This window comes from Sarcophilus harrisii, chromosome 5, assembly GCF_902635505.1.
Source record: "Sarcophilus harrisii chromosome 5, mSarHar1.11, whole genome shotgun sequence".
Classification (NCBI taxonomy): domain Eukaryota; kingdom Metazoa; phylum Chordata; class Mammalia; order Dasyuromorphia; family Dasyuridae; genus Sarcophilus; species Sarcophilus harrisii.
The window spans coordinates 122,730,659-122,753,549 of NC_045430.1; the positions used below are offsets into that span (position 1 = coordinate 122,730,659).

A 22,891-nucleotide genomic window follows, 5' to 3' on the forward strand; every position below is an offset into this window, starting at 1 on the left:
TCACATGCACTAGTTAATTCTTTCTATAAAGTGGGATTTTATAAGGTACCTAGTTCTCTTAATAATTTTTGCTCTATATTTACCAATACAAACTCAATTTTCTTGAATGAGAAAATGAAATCAAGGTAATTTTTTAGTATTTTTGCCATCCTCAATAGCAATCTGTTTTTTCTTTTGTTCTTTTTGTAATAAAACTTTTTTTTAAAATCACATTCTGCTGACATTTATCATCAGCTTCAGCTCATTTTGAGCACTCATAATATGATTCTTACAATACTGTCCATTTTTTGTTAAATTTTGTTAATTTCCCATAATGTCACAATGCTACCGGATTTTATAGATACATATTAAAAAGCCAAGTTGACCAATGAATTTTCTGTGCATCCACATTGTTTCTTTAAAGCAGGGCTTCTTAAATTTTTATCACTCATGATCCTTTTTTGTTTGAGTAATTTTTACATGACCCTAGGTATATAAGGATACAAAATAGATATATAAATTAAACATTTACTGATAACACATCACAATTTCATGACCCCTATATTCATTTACAAGACTATCTGGGATCATGGGCCACAGTTTAAGATAATGTCTTAATGGGCTTTAGATAATTTCACCTTTCTATCTTTATTGAAAATATTTCTGTTATATCTTTTAATATCATTTTTGAGGGTTTTTAATCCTTCTAGAGTGATTTCCCCTATACAATTTTAAGCCATGGAATTCTACTTGCCCTAGCTCTAGATTTCTTAAAAGAAATTTTTTTCACAGGGTGCATATTAGGCTATAAATTCTAATATGGAATACTTATTTCCCTCAGAAATTTTTTATCATTTATTATTTTTTTTTTAGCAACTAGTTCTTTCCTATCAGTCAGCTTCAGACCAGAATAACAATTTCCCTTTATACTCCCTAAACTTGGAAGGATGCAATTTATTAAGACAAGCCAAGAATTTATTGGCTGCTCTGCTTTTGCTAGAGGGAAGGGAATACTGCCTACTATGTGCTAGACTGCACTATGCTAATTGCTTCACACATATTATCTCAATTGAAAGGAGAACTGTAGCTGATTCTGGATAACTGAAGTTTCCCACACTTGTTTTATCATATTTCCATGCCAGGCTTGCTATGTTTTCCTCAAATTCCTATAGGCGACCTATAATTTACTTTGATGGAAATATATTTTCTGTTTCTCCCTCCAAGGACATTTCTGGGGAACATGATTTTTTTTTGGAGGAAGAGACTCATTTCTATCTTTCTCTCCCTAGTGCCTATGTGCCTTGCACATAGTAGGTATATAATAAAAATTTGTTGAATTTAATTCCATTTAAATATTCCTTACAATTTTCCTTGTTCTTTTTTCTAGATGTCTTCATAAGAGTATTTCTTAATGTATCTTTCTTATGCCCTATTTCTTCCTTATGCCCTATTTTTTTTTCTATTTTGTTCCATTTGATTAAAGGTATTCATTTCTGAGCTACATATTCCTATTGTGAACCTCATTCCATCAAGTCTCAATGATATCTATGGGGTCAATTTGTCTCCTTCCATTAAAATATACAGTTCATACACTTTGTTTTCAACATATGTGAATAGACATTGAAAACATGCATTTCATTGCTGATTCTTAGTTTCTCTGGTGAATTAAGGGACATCTTTATTTCTGTTCTCCTTTGTTGTCATATATATATATATATATATATATATCTATATATAAAATGTCATATGTATAATATATAAATATATAATATATATATTGTCTGTAAAGCTAAATATCATATGTACATGCCTTTTACTAAGCTCTAAGTCATTGGTTCTCAAATTCTTTTTCTCAGCATCTTTACGGTATTAACAACTATTGAGAATATGTCCAAAGAGTTTTTGTTTATATGGGTTACATAATAGATATTTATCATAAATAGAAAAAAAAACTAATTTTGAATTTGTAGACCCTCCGAAAGAATTTCAGAGACCCTCCAGGATTCACTGCACCACACTTTGAGAACCACTGCTCTAAGTGTTCTCCGCCCCCACCCCCCAAATCACATTATGGTACTATTTAACCTTCTGACACAGGTTAATATTCCTTTTTTTAAAATTTATTAATTCATTTTCACCTTTAAACCATTTTTTCAAGGAACCCTTTTCCTTTCTCCAAATGCTGAACAGTAAAAAGATGTTTCTATAGACCCTTTCTTACTGGAGGGCGATCAACGTACACTTTGAGCCCAGAGAGCTTTTACTTGTCCATGGCAAAAAAGGCAAATAAAGTACATTTTAGCAAGTCATTAAAAAATTCTCTTTGCCCTACATACTACTGTCTGTAAAGAAGATCCTGAATGTTCTGTACTTTTTGTTGGTAGCTTGTGGTTATTTTTCAAAGGGATCTGCTGGGATAAATCACCAGAGGAAAAGAAACTTTTGAGACAGGCTTTATTAATAGCAGTGTTATCAACCTTTCCTCAAGTTTGCCCAATCATTCCCTTTCATTAGCAATTAGTTGCATTTTGCCAAAAGTTCAGGAAAAATACTGCTCTGAGGGAGGTAGCCCAGATTCATGTATATGAGGTGGTTTCTGGCTGAATTTTCAGATTTTCCAAACATCTTTCTTCTGATTGGCTTTAGAAGTTTTTGGCACTTTCTCCTGGTCTTCCCATTTTTCTGACAGTTCCCACAAACTATTGCCAGTTTTATTCTCAAGCAAAATTTTGCACTTGTCTCCTTCAAGTCATTGTTACCAGGGAAACCTTCCTGTTCTCTATGTCCTTTTCTTTCATCTCCTTTCTAATCAGCTGTGTCCACTCCAATTATAGCAGGAGTCATTTGGAGAATAGCAAAGCCTGTTTTAGAGTTTAGATATCATCTAGTTCAAACCTATTACTTTATTAATGAGGAAACTGAGATCAAAGGAACTTTGGTAATTCACCTAAAGTTATCCATTTGTGTAACAATTACATTATATCTTATCAGAAGGGATCTTCAGGATGTCCCTAGGAAGTAGGCAGTGAGGATGACTCTCATTTTACAGATGAAGAAATAGGGACTTTCATTGTCTCTGATCTAGGAGATCAACCAGAGCTGGACCTAGTCTTTTACCTCCTCGTTTGTGCTCAATTATAGTATATTGAATGGCATAAAGAATAGAGTGATCAGCCAGCCCAAGAATTTTAAAGCTAAGAGTCAGAGTTAATCAATAATAATAGTCCCACCAAGGGCAGCTAAATCGCATAATGGGTAGAATGCTTAACTTACTAGTTGTGTGACTCTGGGCAAATCGTGCTTCAGGTGATTTTTATTAGTGATATGGGAATAATAACAGCATCTACCTCCTATCAAATGAGATAATACATGTAAAATTCTTTGTAAGCCAAAGTGCTATGTAAATACTCACTAGTATCATCATTATCATCATCTCTCATTAAGGTTACCTTTTTTTCCAGTTGTAGAAATGGGCAAATATGGAATTGTTGCTCCTTGCTTTAAGTGGATAGGGAGGCCAATTTCAATTGGACCTTCTCTGAAGATCTGTTCTGTGTCACGTAAGCATCGAGCCTGGGTTACAAACAAAAACAAAATACAAGTTATCTCTCTTCTGTTAAAGGACCAACTCGGCGATTAAGTGTTAGTCATGGTAAATTTCCATATTTGGAACCCTGGATGGATTAATAAACTGGGGGATACTGCCTCAAGTTCAGTATCATTCCTTTTGTGGGGAAGGAAAAGAATAATGTCTAAGGAGAGGGCAACTTTCTTAGTATCTTTTCCAATTTATCATAACATTGAGGTAACCTAGGATCCTTGATGATAATAGCAGTGAAATAAAAAGTGTTCCATATCTTAGAAAGAGCTGAAAAGGCTTCCAAGTAGAAGCTTAAAGGCAATCCCAAATTGAAACCCTTACCACTGAGTGACTGAATTTTTTTGGCTAGAGAAAGTCATGGAGACTATTTATATGATATTCCATTTCCCATCTCTGGGCCTTTACCTAAGTTATTCAACATTTTCTTCACCTCTGCCTCTTTGAATTATTACCTCCCTTAAAAGCTGAGGCCTAAAAGAAGGCCTTTCCCTACCACACTTCATGAAATTTTTTTTCCCTTTCCACTAGAACCTGTATTTCTCGAGAGTAACAAATGTTTGATCCAGTGCCTAAAGCACTCAATAGTTGCTTCTTAATTAACTGATTGATGCAAGGACATTGAGAGATTATAATCTTTGTGACAGACTGAATATGCACACAGATGAAATCATATTCATTTTAAAGTCTAGAAGAAATGTTATAGTTTCAAGTGCATTTTTTCCTTACTTCCTCCCAAAGGAGATTATAAAGACTCTTTGAAACTTAATATATAATTTTTTTGCATATCTTCAGTTTCCAGAGTGAATTCACTGGACATCAAGAACATCCCTACCTGTTGTGTACTTTCAATCATTGCCAGAGCTTCAGCCATGAGTTTTTGGTTTACCCCACAAAGGTTGGCCACCTTTGTTTGGCATCGATGGTGAACGTTCATGCCACATGCTGAAAAGAAAAACATAATGGAGTGGTGAGATGAATGATACTCCCCCGAAGAAATAACTATTATATTTCTAGACTGTGAATTAGATATAATTTTTTCTTTTTTTCCCCATCTTTCCATCTATTTATAACTATTTGTGTCCAAGATGGATTTGAGGTGTTAAATTGCTTTTATTGTATTAGATTTAATAACAGAAACACAAAATCCCTAAATATTGGCAGTATTCATTGTGCAGTGTTGGGCTGCATTTTGAATAAGCCCTCTAGGCTATCACTTTTAGGCAGCCTGGCCCCAAAGTACAAAAAATTAACAAAACCACATTTTTTAGAAGGCTGTGGGAAGAGTTTAGTTTGGATCTCAGCTCTGGTACCATTTGGTTACCTTTGCACAAGTCACTTTCTGGTCTCATTTTCCTCTTATTTAAAATAAGGAATCAAATCGAAGGACCATGAGGTCTCTTTTATCTCTAAATCTATAATCCTATGATCTATTTATGTATCAGGAATGCTGAATAAATTAACCCCCTCCTTAAACCAAAAAAACCTTTCTCAGCATATATTTTTTAAACTCCCTTCCCCCCGTTAAGTTGGTAAAGATCAATTTCTAAGACCAAATTAAGGATACAGCCTTAGATGAATGAGATGTCTCTGGAATTACTTCAGACACTCTAGGGATTTCTGGGAGCAAAATAATGGGAAGGTATAGAAGTGAGTAAATGAAGTGGAAATCTACAGCCATATATAGTACCTCTTAAATCTCTGCTAAGGAGCAGTCCACTTAAAGCATTAACTAAAGCATCAATGAAAGAGTCATTTAAGATCTTCAGATACAAAACATGGCTGTTGAAAGCCAGAAAAAACACTTTTCCCAAGGCCATGAAAACATATGTTATCACAATTAATAGAGTTTAATGCAACTCTTTTCAATATCAATTATATTTTGGTTGGTGGTAAAGACTTTGAGATGAATATTATTTTTATAGATTAAGAACCATGTATACCAACTCTTATTATAATAAATACTTTCCTAGAAACACATGTAGACACTTCCTGCAGTTTCCAGAAACCTAATCCCATACCTAATCCCCCAAAATATGCAAAAATAGGTAGGGAAGAATTTTCATTTTAGTATAGATATTGTTACTATTGGCTGGCTCCTCCTAGAACTTCCATTTTGAGGAAGATATTTAGGCTAGTTTTATTACTTCTCTATCACTCTCCCAGAATTTTTCTAAAATGCTTCAGAAACCTCTTTACTCTAAAACCTCAGTCAACCCATAGAATTCTCAAAGTACCATTCCATCCTGTGGGACTGATTGACCCCCAAATCTCCATTTCCAGGAGGATATATGGACCAGTCATGCCTTTGCTTCTCTGCAGGCTATATTTCTGACTCTCTTAGATTGCCTATATCTCATTTCTGCATAAAAGTACACCTCTTATTTTTTCCTCTATCCACTTTTCAACTCCCTTTAATGTGTTGTCTTCCTTCATTAGGATATAAGCTCCTCAAGATCAGCTATTGTTTTTATTTCTTCTTGTATTTATATTTTCAGTACTTTAGCACAATGCCCAGTATATAGTAAGTGCTTATTTTTGCCAACTTGACTCATTCATAGACTGTAGGATCATAGATTTTAGAGTTGAAAAGACCTTACCGATCACCTAGTTGAATACCCTCATTTTATAGATAGGGAGACTGAGGCCCAGAAAGATGGAGGTGTTCTCTGAAGTTACATAGTTATTATCTATCGGTGCTAGAATCTGAACCCAAGTCTTATGACTCTAAATTCAGGACTTTTCCATACCATTCTTATTGCCAGTTATGAAGGTCCAGAAAAAGTTGACATGATTCACTTCTGGATTTTTATATTATGGAAAGAAGCCCTGAAAGAAGCTTTTTTAAATTTTTAAACAACAAAAGCCATTATTTCATTCTTTAATGACTTTCCATGACCCCGTTTGGGGTTTTCTTGGCAAAGACATGGGAATGGTTTGCCATTTCTTTTTCCAGCTAATTTTACAGGTGAGGAGACTGAGGCAATGTGGGTTAAGTGACTTGCTCAGAGTCACATAGCTAGCAAGTGTCTGAGGTCACATTTGAACTTAGGAAGATAAATCTTCCCTGTAGTACTCTATCCAATGCACAATACAGATGACATTTAATAGTTATATGACAAAGACTAATCACTTAACCTGCAAGAGCCTTAGTTTTTTCATCTGTAAAATATGGATAAGACCTGAAATGCCTACTGTAGAAGGTTGTTATGAGACTCAAATGAGATAATGTCCATATAGGTCTTTGCAAATGTAAAGAAACCATAATAGCATCAAGATAGCAACCTAAGAATTAAAAACTTGGGCTACTTTATCACTTTTACACAAATTTAGACAAGTCATTATTCTTTTACAGACTACATTTCCCTCCCTCCCCAAATGAAAAGGACTTGTCAAGATTTTTCAGGTTTTTTTTGACTAAAATTCTATAATTCTGTGTGATCTATAATTCTCTAACTTCTGATGCACATTGTGCATCTACTCTAAAATCCTCTCTTCAAGGCTTGAATAAGGATTCTATTTTTATTAAGAGAATGGAATGGTAAAATTTACCTTATGTAGTAAGTAAAATGTAATCTCATATAGATAGAATTTTCTTTCTTTTTTTTTTCAAAGACAATTCGCTATTACAATAAACAAGCTTTCCATATAACAAAAGGGATGTCTAAGTACATCCTACTCATTAAAATTTTTTTTAAACTATTTTTTTCAGTTATCAAACATTACTTTTCTTAACATCCTCCCCTTGGGGGAATTATTCATTTTTATCAACAGAAAACCTATTCATTTTAAGTAATATTTAATACAATAAAATCACAATTCACCACCACCAGAAAAAATATAAACAACTCCCATGGGATTTGTTGTAATGGAATTGGATCTACCCTTCCACAGACTCAAAGATTTCAATGTCTTGCCTAAGAAAACATTTGAAAAATGATGCATTTATCTGTATCCCATTCAAATACATACGATAAATACATAGGTATGTGTTGATATAAAGTGACACAATGCTTCTCCCATGTATATATATACATATGTATATATATATATATATATATATATTATTTTTAGCAGCTCAAAATGTTTTAACAAAACAAAACAAAAAAATAAAACCCTTGTCTATATTTTTCATACACAATCAAGAAAATGAAATCAAGTATCAATGTAAAAGCATCCTTCAAAAACATGAAGAAACTGGTCTTGATGGTGGTTTTACCCCTCTCGGATTCTGCACTGTCAGCAGGACTTACGCTTGAGTCGTCTACGAAGGTTATGGCTTGTGTGGCTTCATCTACACTCTCTAGCCTATGCCCTGTGGCCCAGTGACACATAGCCGGAGAGTCAGCAGGGATCAGGGCCACACTGATGAATATTTCTCCACACTCTTTATAGCAGTGGACAGAGCTACGCCTTCATCTGGCTAGAACACTGTTATAAAGAAAGTCAATCATATCCACCATAATGACGTCTTGGGGCTTTGCTACTAACCCAGCAGATGGTGTCTGGGTTTGTGCTTGCGTATAAAATCCCGCTTTGGGATTATTTTCATGGGAAATGCAGAAAAAAAAGAAGAGAAGAATAGATAGAAATAGAGACAATATATGAGAAAATGAGGGTGATTATAGGTTAAGATGGGAAGAAACGGGAGTAGAGAGAAAAGGGAGAAAAAAATAACACGGAAAGGATTTAGGACAACTGGTGAACAGAACAAGGGCATAGGGAGGTGAGGCAAAGTGAGTTTGGGGTGGGGGGGAGAGGATACAGGTGAGAGGCCACAGTAGGAAAGGACTCCAGAGGTAAAAAGGGAAAGGGGGAGAGGGGAAGAAAGGGAAGAAAGGGAGGGGGAAGGGGGAGGGAATGCTAAAGGGGAGTGGTCAGAAGGGGTCAGTATAAGAAAGGGGAGGTAGAGAAAGGGGGGAAGGAAAGGGGGGGAAGGAAAGAATGGAATTGAAAACAAAGAATGTTGTCAAAAAAGAACAGAACAAAGTTGGTCATGTGATCTGTGAAACAATATGAAGGAATTCTCCCAGAAGTTCTGAGCCCTTAGAAGTAGGTGCTTGCTCTTCAAGGAATGAAGGAGGTATCCTGAGATGGGGAGGAAGGCTTAGGTTAGAAGCCTAGCAAATGATATGTATGTATTATAAAGGCATAACAAAAAGAAAAATCAAAGAAACTGCTAAAAAATAATGCTCTATCTTAGGTCAATTGCCTCAGTTGATTCCCTGAAGAGAAATAAAGTGGTTATGTTGGACACTGGCATAAGTTTAAATTCATAAATTAAATTAAATTAAATTAAATTCTATTTAAAGAATGGACAAATAAGATGAAAACGGTGCCTTCTAAGCATAAAAGTTTTTTTTAAGGCTCTTTTGGAAGGAGACACCTTCTGTGAACACCTTTCCACACTGAGGATCCCAAGGTTCAAGCATTAATGTCAGAGTAAAGCTTATCCCCCAATTCCCACTGTGTATCACATCATTTTTGTTGTGAGGCAGCACTTACAGTTAGAGAATTGAAGTTTTGGTACCAAGGAGACTGTATTTGAGGGCATGCCTTGCTTGAAGCATTAATAACTGGTGGTAGATTTTGACAATGTTATAATCCCCTTATGAGGGTAAGTCAGAAGTGGGGGGGGGTGCTGGTAATATTAGTAGTTAAATGATACTTTTTAGTTTTCTAATTTTGTAAAAAAAAAAAAATAAAGATGATCCTAAGACCTACTAGTTCTGCTCTCTTGTATTTTGATTAAAGAAGCTTTAACATGTATTTTTATCCTTTTCTTATAGCAAAATAGAAAGATGAATGAGGGTTGAATATATTTCATTTACTCCAAAGGAAATATACTTGGCACCTCTTGTTCAGAGTGTTAAGTTAGACCCTCAGCTTAGACCCTTTAGAGCAGGGGTCCTCAAACTTTTTAAATAGGGGGCCAGTTCACTGTCCCTCAGACTGTTGGAGGACCGGACTATAGTAAAAACAAAAACTTTGTTTTGTGGGCCTTTAAATAAAGAAACTTCATAGCCCTGGGTGAGGGGGATAATGATCCTCAGCTGCTGCATCTGGCCCACGGCTGTAGTTTGAGGACCCCTGATCTAGAGATTTGATAAAGGCACAAAATTTGGTCAATGATTAGATATGGGAGGAAGAATCAGGGATGAATAAGAGAGGTCTTTAATCTTTTGCCAAGGCAGCAGAAGGCAACTGTATATTCACTGGTTATTAAATAATCTTTGCTTTGTACCATTCCAATGCACAAAAGATGGTTTTGGGGTTTGTGGTGATTAAAGAACATCAATGATTGCTGCCCTGAAAGATGGAAAGCATCATAAGTATTTGATTCTCAGTTTTCTTAAAATTTGCTCACCCTTCTTGTACCCCTTTTCTAATCCCCTCCCCATAAGCTGTGAGTCCCTGTCAATCCTCCTTTCCCTGAAATCAAAGAATGCTCCATCTGGGTTTCATAGACAGACGTTCTTAATGTGGGGGTAATACTCACCATCACACTTTAGCCCTTGCTTTGCCAGTCCCCAAAGTAGGGTTCCACAGTGTTCACAGAAAGTTGGGCTCTTATAATTGTAGACTTTAAATCTATGGGGCATATCAATTTTAAATCTCTCCTTGTGGAACTAAAATGAAACAAACAGATGAGGGTCATTGAAATGCCTGACTTTTCAGAGAGCTAGCAAAGTACCACAGCACAACTAGACTTTAATTTGGAATTCTCAATATCACTTTGTATTTACTAAGAGCACAGCGGTCACTTCTCATCATCTTACAATGAAAGGACACTGTCTAACCCCTTTGTTAAATGGTAAACCCGAGGAACAAACTAGTGGGGCTGTAGCTTGGACATAGCTGCATTTTGAGTCAGTAACAGAGACAGTTTATAACTCAAAAAGGAGGAACAAGAGCCATTTAAAATACTAGTGACTAAACGTCTTCTACTCACTCCGTACTATGGTATGCATTTCTCATTACAGTTTTTATTGTATAGATATTTGCTCTTCCCTCTATAAATTTCTCTCCTTGCATGTCTGAAATGTTCTTCCCTGCTCATAATTCTGTCTCCTGCCTTCTTTAAAGTACCAGCTAAAATCCCATCTTTTATAGGGGTTCTTTCCTGATCCTTCTTAATTCTAGTGATTGCCCTCAATTAATCATCTCCTATTTATTCTGTATTTATCTGGTTTGTATCTAGTTATTTGCATGCTTTCCTTCTCGTTAGATTGGTGATATCCTTGAGAAAAGGGAGAATCTTTTACTTTTCTTTGTATGTATCCATTTTTGCATGTATTTGAGTGTTTTCTTGAATACATTCTCTTCTCTCCTCCTAAAATTCAGATCTGACCTTGTCACTCACCTACTCAATAAACTCCAGGGGCTGCCTATTGCCTCTATGATCAAGTACGAAATGCTCTATTGGGCATTCAAAGCCCTTCATAACCTAAATCTCTATTTCCTTTTCAGTTTTCTTAAACCTTACTCCTTGACACATATTCATAAATCAATGACACTTGTCTCCTGGATGTTCCAAGAATAAATGGCTTGAGGCATTTTCTCTAGCTGTCTCTTATGTTTAGAAAGCTTTCCATCCTGAATTCTACCTATTGAACTCCTTGGTTTCCTTTAAATTCCAGTTAAAATCCCAATTAAATCCCATCTTACAGGAAATCTTCCTCAACCCTTCTAGTGCCTTCTCTTTGTTAATTATTTCCTGTTTATCTCAGATATAGTTTGCTTGTTTATCCAGTTGTATCCTCAGATTCTAAGCTTCTTGGGGACAGAGACTATCTTTTGTCTCTTTTTGTATCCCCAGTGCTTAGCATAGTGTCTGATGGATAGGTATGCAGTATATATTTACTTATTGATGGATTGATTAAAAGTTATTAATTTACAATTATTTATTGTATTTCTTGAGCTTTTTACCATTCTCATCTTCAGTTGAGGAAATTAAGATTCAGAGAGTTAACTACCTTACCCAGCTAATAAATGAGAGAGCTTGAATTCCAGCTATGTCTTCTGATTCTAAATCCCTAAATTGGCAACAGACTCACAGTTGCTACAAATCAAAACACACACCATCGTTTCTCTGCTGTTGACAGCGGATCCTGTACACTTGGCAATAACTTTATCAATGCATTTCTTGTGAATTGCTGCATTACATTCTGGAAGAAAAAGAAATATTGTTTAAGTACCAAAAGAGGTCAGAAACAAACCAAAAAAAGCGGGAAATAAGATAGAAAGCTTCCTTACTTACGTCGGCACTGGTAACCTTGCTTGTTAAGGCCCCTGCAATAAAATACAAAGCAGTTTATATAAAATTGGATGCCAGACACAACATGAATTCCACATTTTATTTAAACATTTCACAGCTACATTAGTTCAAATTTTCCCATTTTGGTTTATTTTTTTCCCCTCCTTTTTTTTTTTTTAATTGTTTTATTTTTTCTGGTTATACATGTATATTTTTGGCTTGTTTCTTACTATTCCAAGTTGTAGACAACTATTAATTAGGTATATCATATAACCAGTGAGCAACTATCACATGACATTTATTGGAGTTAATGTTTGGGGAATTAAATAATTGAAGAATTTGGTAGCTGTGGGGTGCTATACTTTTGCCTTATTCATTGTATAGATAACTAAGTAGAAATTGAAAGGTCTTAATGAAGCTAAAGTAAGAAAGCAGAAAGGGACTTCTGAGGAATATTGCCAGACTTGTTATTTAGTTGTTTCAGTCATGTCTCTTGACAAGAATACTGAAATGGCTTGCTATTTCCTTATTCAGCTCATTTTACAGATAAGGAAATTGAGGAAACAAGAATAAGATGACTTATCCAAGGCCACACAGCTAATATCTGAGGCCAGATTTGAACTCAGGAAGATGAGTCTCTCTGTCCAGCTGGCACTCTCCACTGTACTACCTGGCTGCTTTTATTAATTTCCAGATTGCTGAACCAAATTATTAACTTCCAGGCTAATATGCTGTATTATTCTTTCAGACAGGTCGAAGGTAGTTATCTGTGAGATGATTTATATTCACTTCATGATCATCTAACAATCTTAAACACTCTTCAAGGTAACTAAATTGATTTAGTACTGTGGGAATGTCTATTATTGAAAAAAAGAGACTTAAGGGCAAATGTCCTCAAGTGAAGAAACAGAATATAGAAAATAGGGAGGTGGTCTGTGAGTCAAGAAGACTTAATTTCTGATCTTTGACCTAAGCTAAGCTGTGTGACCCAGCATAAGTCATTTAATTTTTCAGAGTTCTAGGAAACTCTAAGACTCTAATTTCAGATGAGTCTTTGACCAATACCAGTAGAAGAAGTTTCTAGATGAGAAATTCTCTCCAGTGATGGAATCCCTTCCCTCCCCATTTCCAAAAATGATTTAAGATGTTTATTGAGATATTCACTAATTGAAAGAAAGCATTATTTAATAATGCAAAGAGTGCTGGATTTGGAATCAGAAGTCTGATCTAGGTTCTCTGGCATTTACTACCTAGGTGTATTGGGTAAGTCGATTAATCTCTGTGAGACTTATTTTATTTAAGTCTAATAATGAGATTTGACGAGATGATCTCTTAAGACCTTTTTACCTCTAAATCTATGACTGTGATTAGAGGAAAACTGATCAATGACTATGGATCTACCAAGCCTATTTAACCTTTGAGCTGGATCTATGAACTTAATTCTATGTATTATCTCATTAGTTATCTTAGTGTCACAAAGGAAAATATACCTTTTTAAATAGAAAGGATACTGAGACTCAAAGATATGGGAGTAATTTCTAGTTTCTATTCTACCATAGTTTTTCCTATAATATCAGTGAGGTTTTTGGGACAGCTAGGTGCACAGCGGATAGAGTGCTGGGCTTGAAATCAGGAAGACTCATCTTCATGAATTCAAATATGGCCTCAGATACTTCTTAGCTATGTGGTCGTAGGCAATCACTTAACACGATTTGCCTTCGTTTCCTCATCTGTAAAATGAGCTGGAGAAAGCTGGAGAAAACCACTTCAGTATCTTTTCTAAGAAAACCCCAAATGACCCACAAAGCATTGGACTAATAATAAATAACAAAAGACAACTTCAGAGGTTTTTTTTTTTTTTTTTTTTTTTTTTTTTAAACATTTCTTCCTGTTAATTCTAGTGGGGAAAAACTGACCAATATAAATGTCTACTTTGGTAAATTGGAGTTGTGAGGTAGGGCAATTATGATTTCAATGCAAAAATATACTTGGAATAAGATACTCAAACCCTTCCATTCAGCTCCACACCCTTAATAATTCTTACAACTCATGAGCATTTTTCCCCCCAAGTTAGACATTGCCTTTGTTTGCTGCAAACAAACATCACCCAATAGGTCTGGGGAAGGTCCTCCCATGATATTTTCTAAATTCCACTGTGATTCCATTGAAACATTTGGAAACCTCCTACACTATATCTGATGTCCTGCAAATTGAATCATTCTCTACAAGCTGGGGTGAAGGGAATGCAGTGAAAAGCCTAACTCGAAAGTTGATTCTGAAACATCCAAACCATTTTACCAGACAAACTCATGGCAGACAGAGCAGAAAGTGGGCTGAGGAAAAAAGGTGGCAGTGAACTCGTGACATTTGACATGGTGGACTTTGGCTTGTTTTATAGCTCCTCGGCGGTGGTGCAATGTAAAGAAGCCTTCTGTGTCAAATGGACTTGGGTCTTTAGCATCTGTATAAAGGAGAAAGGGAGAAAAAGAAAAGTTCAGTGATGTGACTGAGCAAAGGTAAATTAAGCAGGGTTGGAACTGGGATGTGAGGGGTGGGAGGAAAGATCCTTTGGAACAGAGGCAAATAGGATGAGTACTGATTGCCCAAAATGATATTTCAGTAACAAATTCCATGAGTCATAGATTTTGTCTTTTCCACATCTTATGATATGCATTTTCTTGGCCAAAACTCAAACTGAGCCCTCTACTTCCCTTGGGTAGTTGTGAGCTGACTTTTTTCCAGAGATTATTTTTTCCTAAGGAATACATTTTTGTAGCATTTGTTGGTCTCTTTTCTTCATTGCCTAAGATGATTCAGCCAATGGAGACAAAAAATGACAATTCTAGTTCAGTTTAGTTACCAGTTCTAGAGAAAAATGTGGTCATTATCAGCAATAGAAAAATTAACTATTTCTAGGCTTAAAACAATTTAGGGTTAGTTGTTTCAAACTAGGACACTTAAATACTTCACAGTCATCATAAAAGTAAATTTTTTTAGCTCATCAACTTGGGTAGACAGAATATGACAAATATTAATGGTACAAATGGTACAAATATGTGTACATATACATATGATCAGATATATGCATATGAATATATATATAGATGCCATGAAGTATCTATATCTTATCTATTCATTTATATTTACTGACTGATTTTTTATATCTAGAGATATAAAATCAATGTGTATCTGTGAGTGTGATCAGTCAATCAACAAATGTTTATTAAGAATTTATTATGTACTATGCATCCTATTATGCTTGGGAATTACAAATAAAGGCAGAAACATGTCATGTACTCTCAAAGTGCTCATGTTCTAATGGGGAGAGATAATGTAAAAAAAGACAGACCAAAACATTGCACAAGTATGATATAACCAGTGTAAATGGAAAATAATCTCAGAGGGAAAGTTGTGGACTTCTTGTAGGAGGTAAGATTTGTGTGGAATCTTGAAGGAAATCAGGAAGTTAGGAGATGCAGATAAGGAGAGAGAGCATTCCAGGAATATGGGGATATATGGATGTGTATGGATATGTGTATGTACACAAACACATACAGTACACATAAATACATGTGTAAATATAAATGTATATGTATACACATGTATGTGTGCTTAATATATTATATTATCATATCAATAATATATTATATATTAATTAATCATAAGTATAATTATATATTAAGAATATATTATATTAATATTAATATACATTACAGCAATCCTTTGATATTAATAGTACATGTATTATTTTCCTGATTTTACATATGTGGAATGATAAACATTTATATAAACATGGATATGGAGATACTATATATATATGTAGATGTGTGTATATATATTTATAGATATAAATATATATTTATATCTATAAATATATCTATCTATCTATATATATATAGTATTTAAAAGTCTTAGTGCAGTTTAGTTTTAGTAACTTAACTCTGCATTAAGACTTTTGGGATGTTCTGTGCATCTAAATCTACCCATCTCATATTATATATGTAAATATATGTGTATATACACAAACATATACATATACACACATACATCTAGATATATGTACATCAGTGCCTATTATGGTAATCTGCTTAAGAGAATCAGAGAGAAAAAGACCAAATTATGACCTACCTTGGGATGAAACAAAAGACAAATATGACATAGGATGATTCTAGATTTAGCTATGATGTGAATTAAATTCCTAACTATAGGCAAACTAGCATATGTATGTATCTATATGTGTGTGTATATGTATGTATATATATATGTACAGATGTTGTTCAGTTGTTTTTAGTCACATCAGATTCATCAGGACCTATTTGGGATTTTCTTGGCAAAGAAAATCTACTAGAATGGTTTGCTATTTCCTTCTTCAGCTCATTTTACAGATGAGGAAACTGAGGCAAACAGGGTTAAGTGACTTGTCCAGAGCCATAAGCTAAGAAGTGTCTGAGACCATATTTGACTCAGGAAGGTAGTTTTCCTGATACCTGATATTCGATCTACTCCAGACACACATGTAATCAGTCAACAAGTATTTATTAAGTCCTTATTATGTGCTAGGTAGGCATTCTATTAAGCACTAGGGATACATAGAAAGGCAAAATAGAATTTTTCTAATCTGTAACACAGTGATAAAAGTACTTTACACACATATGATTATTATGAAAATTAAGTTAGTAACTAGTAACCATAGTGCTTTAAGCAATATTTTTGTGGTATACATATAAAAAGTTATTTATATAAAATAAAAAAAATGTAGGTCATGGTCATGCAGTGGAAAGAATACTGGGACTTTGAGTGAGGAGAACCAAGTTCATATATCTTAGCTCTGACATTTATTAGATGTGTGGTGGTAAAATCAGTTCCATTTGCATTCTGAATCTCAGTTTCCACATTTGTGAAATGAGGATAATATTTGCACTAATCACCACCTCTCAGGCATGCAGTAGGGAAATGATGAGTTAAGGAGATACAGAAATGCGAGTCATTCTTAGACAGGCAAAGCTATGATAGATAAATAGCATAATATGATTTATAGGAATTGCTGATAAGGAGTGAGTAGCAAGAGTAAGATAACTCATTTAAATGATTATAAATTATAAATATTTATAGAATTGAAAGGATCTTAGAAACAATATGGTTTGAACTTCTCATTGTCAGAGATGAGGGGCCCACAGAAAAGACTAAGTGTTTAATACAGATTTAAATTAAGTTGTTTTTACTATAGTTAAGGAGAAGCTGTCTGATCAATCTTTTATGCTATTGGGTGAATGTCCCAGAAAACAGTGCTTTGCATGGGCCTCAGAATCTTCACATAAATAGTACACACATGTGTGTATGCATGTATTTCTCTTGATTCTAGTGCCTTTCCCCTGTTTATTACTCTATTTATCTTGTACCTAAACTATTTGTACATAGTTGTTTGCATGTCACTTCCCCCATTAAATAGGGAGCCTTTTGAGAGCATCAATTGCCTTTTGCTTTTCTTTGTAACTCCAGTGCTCAAAAAGAGCCTGATACATAATAGATGCTTAGTAAATGCTGACTGACAGAGCATAATCTCAGACTGGGACAAATCCCTTAGAGCTAGAAGGAATCTCTACATTTGTAGTTGGGTTGGGGCTGAAAAAGAATCAGAATTTGTGGATGTGGAGGTCAAGATAATTATTACTGGGGTATTTGTTTAATTGTGGCATAATTATACAGATACAGTTATAGCTAGTGTTGGCTACTGTAAAGAGATCTACAATTTAGACCCATTCCTCTTTTTGGGTGGAAATCAATAGAAACATGTGAACTCGGGAGCATGAATGGAAATGATTCATTCTACGCATCCTCACTATAGTTCTGTAAAAAAAATCATTTGCATGCATTGTTATTCAGTACTTGTGTATCCTAGAAATGTTTTTTTGTTCTTCACTATGCCCTCCATATGCTTTTTCTTTCTTAATATGCCTTATTTACTAAAAGGCAATTTTCGTATATTTTTCAGAATTCCATCCATTAGAGTGATGTTCATGAGCTCATCCACTTTCACAGCTTTCACATGGATGATTCCAAAATGACATCTCCAAATATCTCTCATTACCTGTGTTTCAAGGAATCAGTCAACAGAGAGTTATTCAGAACTTATCATGTTCTTGCAAAGCACTGTAGTTATTCTTATGGAAGGACACAAAAAAGGTCCTTGCCCTTTAAGGATCTTGCCATCTAATTAAGGACATGGAGTGCACATATAAAGATAACTAATGATATAAATCAGTAGATAAGGAGAGTCCATAGAATTGGGGTATGTTCACATGTAGGGAATGATGATATCTTTATTATATCCTAGAACTCAAGAAAGTATTTCAGGAAGATAGGAGTTTTCAATAGTAGCAAATGCTGCATAAAGGAAACTAAGGATAGAAAGGGGAACTGGATTTAGTTATTAGATCATTAATGGCTTTGGATAAATGAGTTTCAATAAAATAGTAGGGATGGAAGTTAGATTACAGAGAGATAAGAACTGAGTAGTGGCAAAAAACATAAACTATACTCTTGGGAGTTTGGCAGAAGGAAATAAAAACTACAGATGTAGAAGATTCAAGGCAAGAAATTGCCTCCTCCCCAAGGACAAAGGATATCTAAGCATATTTAAACATACATAAAGAGTGGAAAGAGCCAATGGAAAAAGGAAAAAATTGAAGGCCAAGGGAGAAGACAATGGAGCAAGTGGAAATCATTGAGAAGATTGGAAAAAAAAATTAGGAAAAAAGTTAGCCTCGAAAAAGTAAAAGAACATATGAGTTAGGAATAAATAGAAGAGAAGATAATAGTAATAAAATATCTGATATTATTTTAAGGTTTACAAAGCAATAATCTTGACAAAATCTTTGCAAGTAATGCAGATCAGATATCATTATCATTACCATTCTGCAGATGAAGAAACCAAGAAGCTATTTAGAAGTTCAGAGGAGGAGGAAGGAGTGATTTTTGAAGCAGAAAGTGTACATGAGGTAGGTCTTGACCATTTCAATCAAGGTCATCTGCCAGGAATAAGGAGGCAAGGAGAAGAGGGAGTTGAGGATAAGTTTGGAAGGACCACTATGAAGAATATGCTAGTGAGATAATTGGAGGTGAATCAAAGGATTTCTGAGCATCAGATAAGACTCATTTTAAGTCAGATGGCACATATTGATAGTGATCCCATTCAACATAGGTTTGTGACTTTTTCTAGCAATGCAAAATAGAGAGTGGGACACATTTCTAGCACTAAGTTTGGGTACAAAAAGACACAGTAGAAGATAAAGGTGTTCAGAGAACATAGGTTACTAGTGAGTTCAACACCAAAATAATTGTAAGACTCAATTGACATTAGGAAGGAAGAAGTTGGAGGTTTTAAGCAACAGGAGTCTGTAGAGAACAAAGAGTAAGATTGATGGAAGTCAAATGTAAGAACTACTTTCAGGTAAGAAGATTGTGGTCAGAAAGAGCAAACTCTGAATTTGAGGTATTGAAAGCTGAGTTAAGATAAGACATAAATGTGGTGATAATTAGCTAATATGGCACAGTGATCAAGGTCACTAGGATCTAAAGGGACAAGGGACTATGAAGTCAAAAAAAGTCTTATAGTCCTCTTCAACTATCCCCTGTCCTTTATTTTAGCTACACAGGTTAGCCACAGCTAACCTGTTGCTGGTGGCTGGTGGATAGTATCTTGGGGCGTGAAATCTGGAAGATTTGAGTTCAAATCCAGTCTCAGATACTAGCTCTGTGACCTTGGACAAGTACTTCTGTTTGATTTAATCTGCTAGAGAAGGAAATGGCAAACCACTGTAGTATCTCTGCCAAGAAAACCCATACAGGGTCACAAAGAATTATATACAGTTGAACAACAACCTGTCACCAAGACATGTTGTTATGTTTTCAGATTTTCATTTCTCTTGTTATAACACAAGTCCTCACCCTCATTACTTCATTCCTAAATGACTTTAATACTCATGTAGCTGGTCTCTCATCTTTAATATTTCCATCCTCTGTTTTAACTTTGACAGTGATGACAGACTAAAACACAGTTTTGATTATATCACCCCTCTGTTCAAAACTCATTAATGGTTTCCCATTGCCTTCTGAATCAGATTCAGAGTCTTTTATCTGGCTTTCAAGCTTCTCTAAAACCTCTCCCCATAGGGCCTTATCTTCTTTCTTACTTTCCAGTAGGGTTTAGTCAGTCAGCAATTATTACTGGATATTACACATACACAACCTTCATGCCCTCTGCTGAAAAACACTCTGTTCAGTTTTTAAAATGTTGTTTAAATCCTTTTTCTGACATGAACTTATATAATCCATAACAATTTCTCTTCTTTGAGCTCTCTTTATGGTTATAGTCAGTATTATATTGCTCTATACTTGTTATTTGTTTAAATTATATTGTTTTTCCCTCTCTCCTAGAAGAATGAAAGCTGCTTGAAGGCAGGGACTGCTTTTATGCTTCAATTTAGCAAATACTGATTAATTCCCTACTTCATCCAAGAAACTGGCATCTGGGAGCAGGGACCATATTTACTTTTTCTATTTGTATTCCCAGTGATTAGCACAATATACTCTTGGTACATGTTGTTGAGTTATTTCAATGATGTCTGACTCTTCATGACCCTTTTTGGGGTTTTCTTGTCATTTCCTTCTACAGCTTATTTTACAGATGAGGAAACTGGGACAAGTAAGGCTAAGTGATTTGCCCAGAGTCCCACAGCTAGGAAGTGTTTGAAGCTGGATTAGAACTCATGAAAATGAGTATTTCTGATTTTAAGCCCAGTGCTCTATCCACTTTATCACCTAGCTACCTATAATGGATGTTGAACAAATGCTTTTCCATTTATTCATTCATTCTCCAATAATGTTTCTCAGCACTTAAGATAGAGAAGGCAATAAATATATCCTTACCTTTAAAGATCTTAAACTTCAGTAAGGGAGATGATATATACACAAATCACTATGATAGAAATAGAGTAAGACAAGTACATAAGATAGAAGAAAAGGGAGAAGAAGTCAAACAAGTAATATGCACTAAGCCTAAGAAGATAGAGAGATGGGAGCCAGGCTTGGGAAGGTTTTCAATATTAGGCTAAAGAATTTCTACTTTACTCAAGAATCATCAGAAAGTTTTTTAAGTCATGTAATGACTAATGAGAACTTGTGCATTAGGAAGATGGATCTGGTCTTATTGTGAAAGATATATTGAAGGGATGGATACTGGGTAGAAGGCTTCTGAGATAATCTAGGTATTAAGGACTCAAAATAGGGAATTGGGGGACAAATAAGAGGGGATGGATTTGAGAAGTTATTGTAGAGTCAGAACTGGTTGGATTTTGTTTCCATATCACTGAAATCACACATTAACATATGAGGGTTGATGCTAAGGAAAGAATCAAAAAGCCATTCCAAGATATAAGCTGGTGATTGGGAGAAAGTTGATTTCATTAATATGAATAAAGAAGGCAGGAGGTAGAGGGAGCTGATAAAATTCAGCATATTTATTTGGAGATAATGATGAAACATTTAGCTTTAGAGACAGATGGAAAAGTTAGGTATAGATCTTGAGAGAATTATCAGAGTTAGAAATAGAGAAGTTTAAGTCATACATATGAAAGTGGTAAGTGAAATTGTTAAGAGTAAATGAGATTGCCAAAGATGACACCTTAGAGAGAGAAAAGACAAAAACTCTGGATCAGAGCTTTAAGAAATAATTACATTTCAAAGGCAGAAAGAGAGTACCAGTGGACAAACTTTTTTTATAACCCTCAGTGCCTAGCATTATAATAAATATTTCACACCAAACACCTTCTTCCTTCCCTTTTTACCCTCACATGGCAAATTAGTATATGTTGAAAATATGGATGAAAAACCACTAACTATGGCCTTGGGCATGGGAATCTTACATTAGCATCAATATATCAGTTATTTATAATTTTATTTGGGTGAAAGCTTTCTACTTAGGGAATTAGTTGCTTTTCTCTTATTCCAAGTAATTGATGTGTAAAAGGCAGGATTTGAATTCTTGTCTCCCTGACTCCAGGACTAACACTCTGCCAACCATACCTATTGCCTCTGTATCTTCAAGAGAAAAAAAAAAAAGATTTCTGGGCATGTAGGTAAAATTATTAAGGTAAAACTTTATGGTATTTTTCCCCCTTCTCACCTGCATTTGTTCCTCCATTTGAATGAAAAATTCAAGTTTCACTGTAGCATATGAATATTCATGAAGCTGTTTCTTAAAAGAGAAATCTAAATTCTTTCCTAAAATAACTTGCATTCAAATGATTTCTCAATTTACATAATGCATTTTGAAAGAAGTAGTGAGAACAGTGTAGTTTTTCTTATAATTAAGAAAAGGTACTTTTAAAACACACATATACATGTACATCAAGATGTTAGGCCAGTAATTGATATTTCTTTTTATTTATGAAATTTTTTTTCTGATGTGCCAAGTAAATATATATATATATATATATATATATATATATAAACAAAGTATTTTCAAAACATTATAGTTATATGTGATTTATATTTAGAGTAAAAAGCCTTAAATTATTTATTTCATAAGTATTTTGATTTATTCAATAATAATTATTATTTATATAGTACTTTATGCTAAACACTGTGCTAAGTGCTTTACAATTATCTCATTTGATCCTCAAAACAACCCTGCAAGATAGGTGCTATTATTAGATGAGGAAACTGAAGATGAAGAGCTTAAGCGACTTTCCCAGTGTCATACAGCTAGTATTAGTAGCCATATTTGACGTCAAGTCCTCCTGACTCTAGGACTGGTGTTCTATCCAATGTTCCACCTTGGTGCCCTATTTGAGACTTGCCTAAATTAAAATTTCCCTTTTCTTTGACATCCCCCTTACCTCCCACTGTCCCCACCAAAAAAATTAGGGATAAGTGACATCTCATTATCATTGGAATTCTCTTTTGTACATTTCTAGGTTTAGGATATTAGGAGTTACAGTAATTAATGTGAGTACCTAGACACTCAGTAAATATATATATATATATATATATATATA

General features: G+C 34.7%; 1 protein-coding gene across 1 annotated transcript in view; it reads right to left on the bottom strand.

The window, feature by feature from the left end:
* Window positions 1–22,891, bottom strand: part of PRKCQ (protein kinase C theta) — a 187,913-nt gene that overhangs the window by 85,737 nt on the left and 79,285 nt on the right. The window contains exons 5-10 of the mRNA XM_031938503.1: window positions 14,133–14,295; window positions 11,838–11,869; window positions 11,660–11,745; window positions 10,077–10,206; window positions 4,413–4,522; window positions 3,429–3,552 (exon numbers count right to left, since the gene is read on the bottom strand). Of these exons, the coding sequence (XP_031794363.1) occupies window positions 3,429–3,552; window positions 4,413–4,522; window positions 10,077–10,206; window positions 11,660–11,745; window positions 11,838–11,869; window positions 14,133–14,295 (645 nt within the window). The remainder of the gene's footprint in view (window positions 1–3,428; window positions 3,553–4,412; window positions 4,523–10,076; window positions 10,207–11,659; window positions 11,746–11,837; window positions 11,870–14,132; window positions 14,296–22,891) is intronic.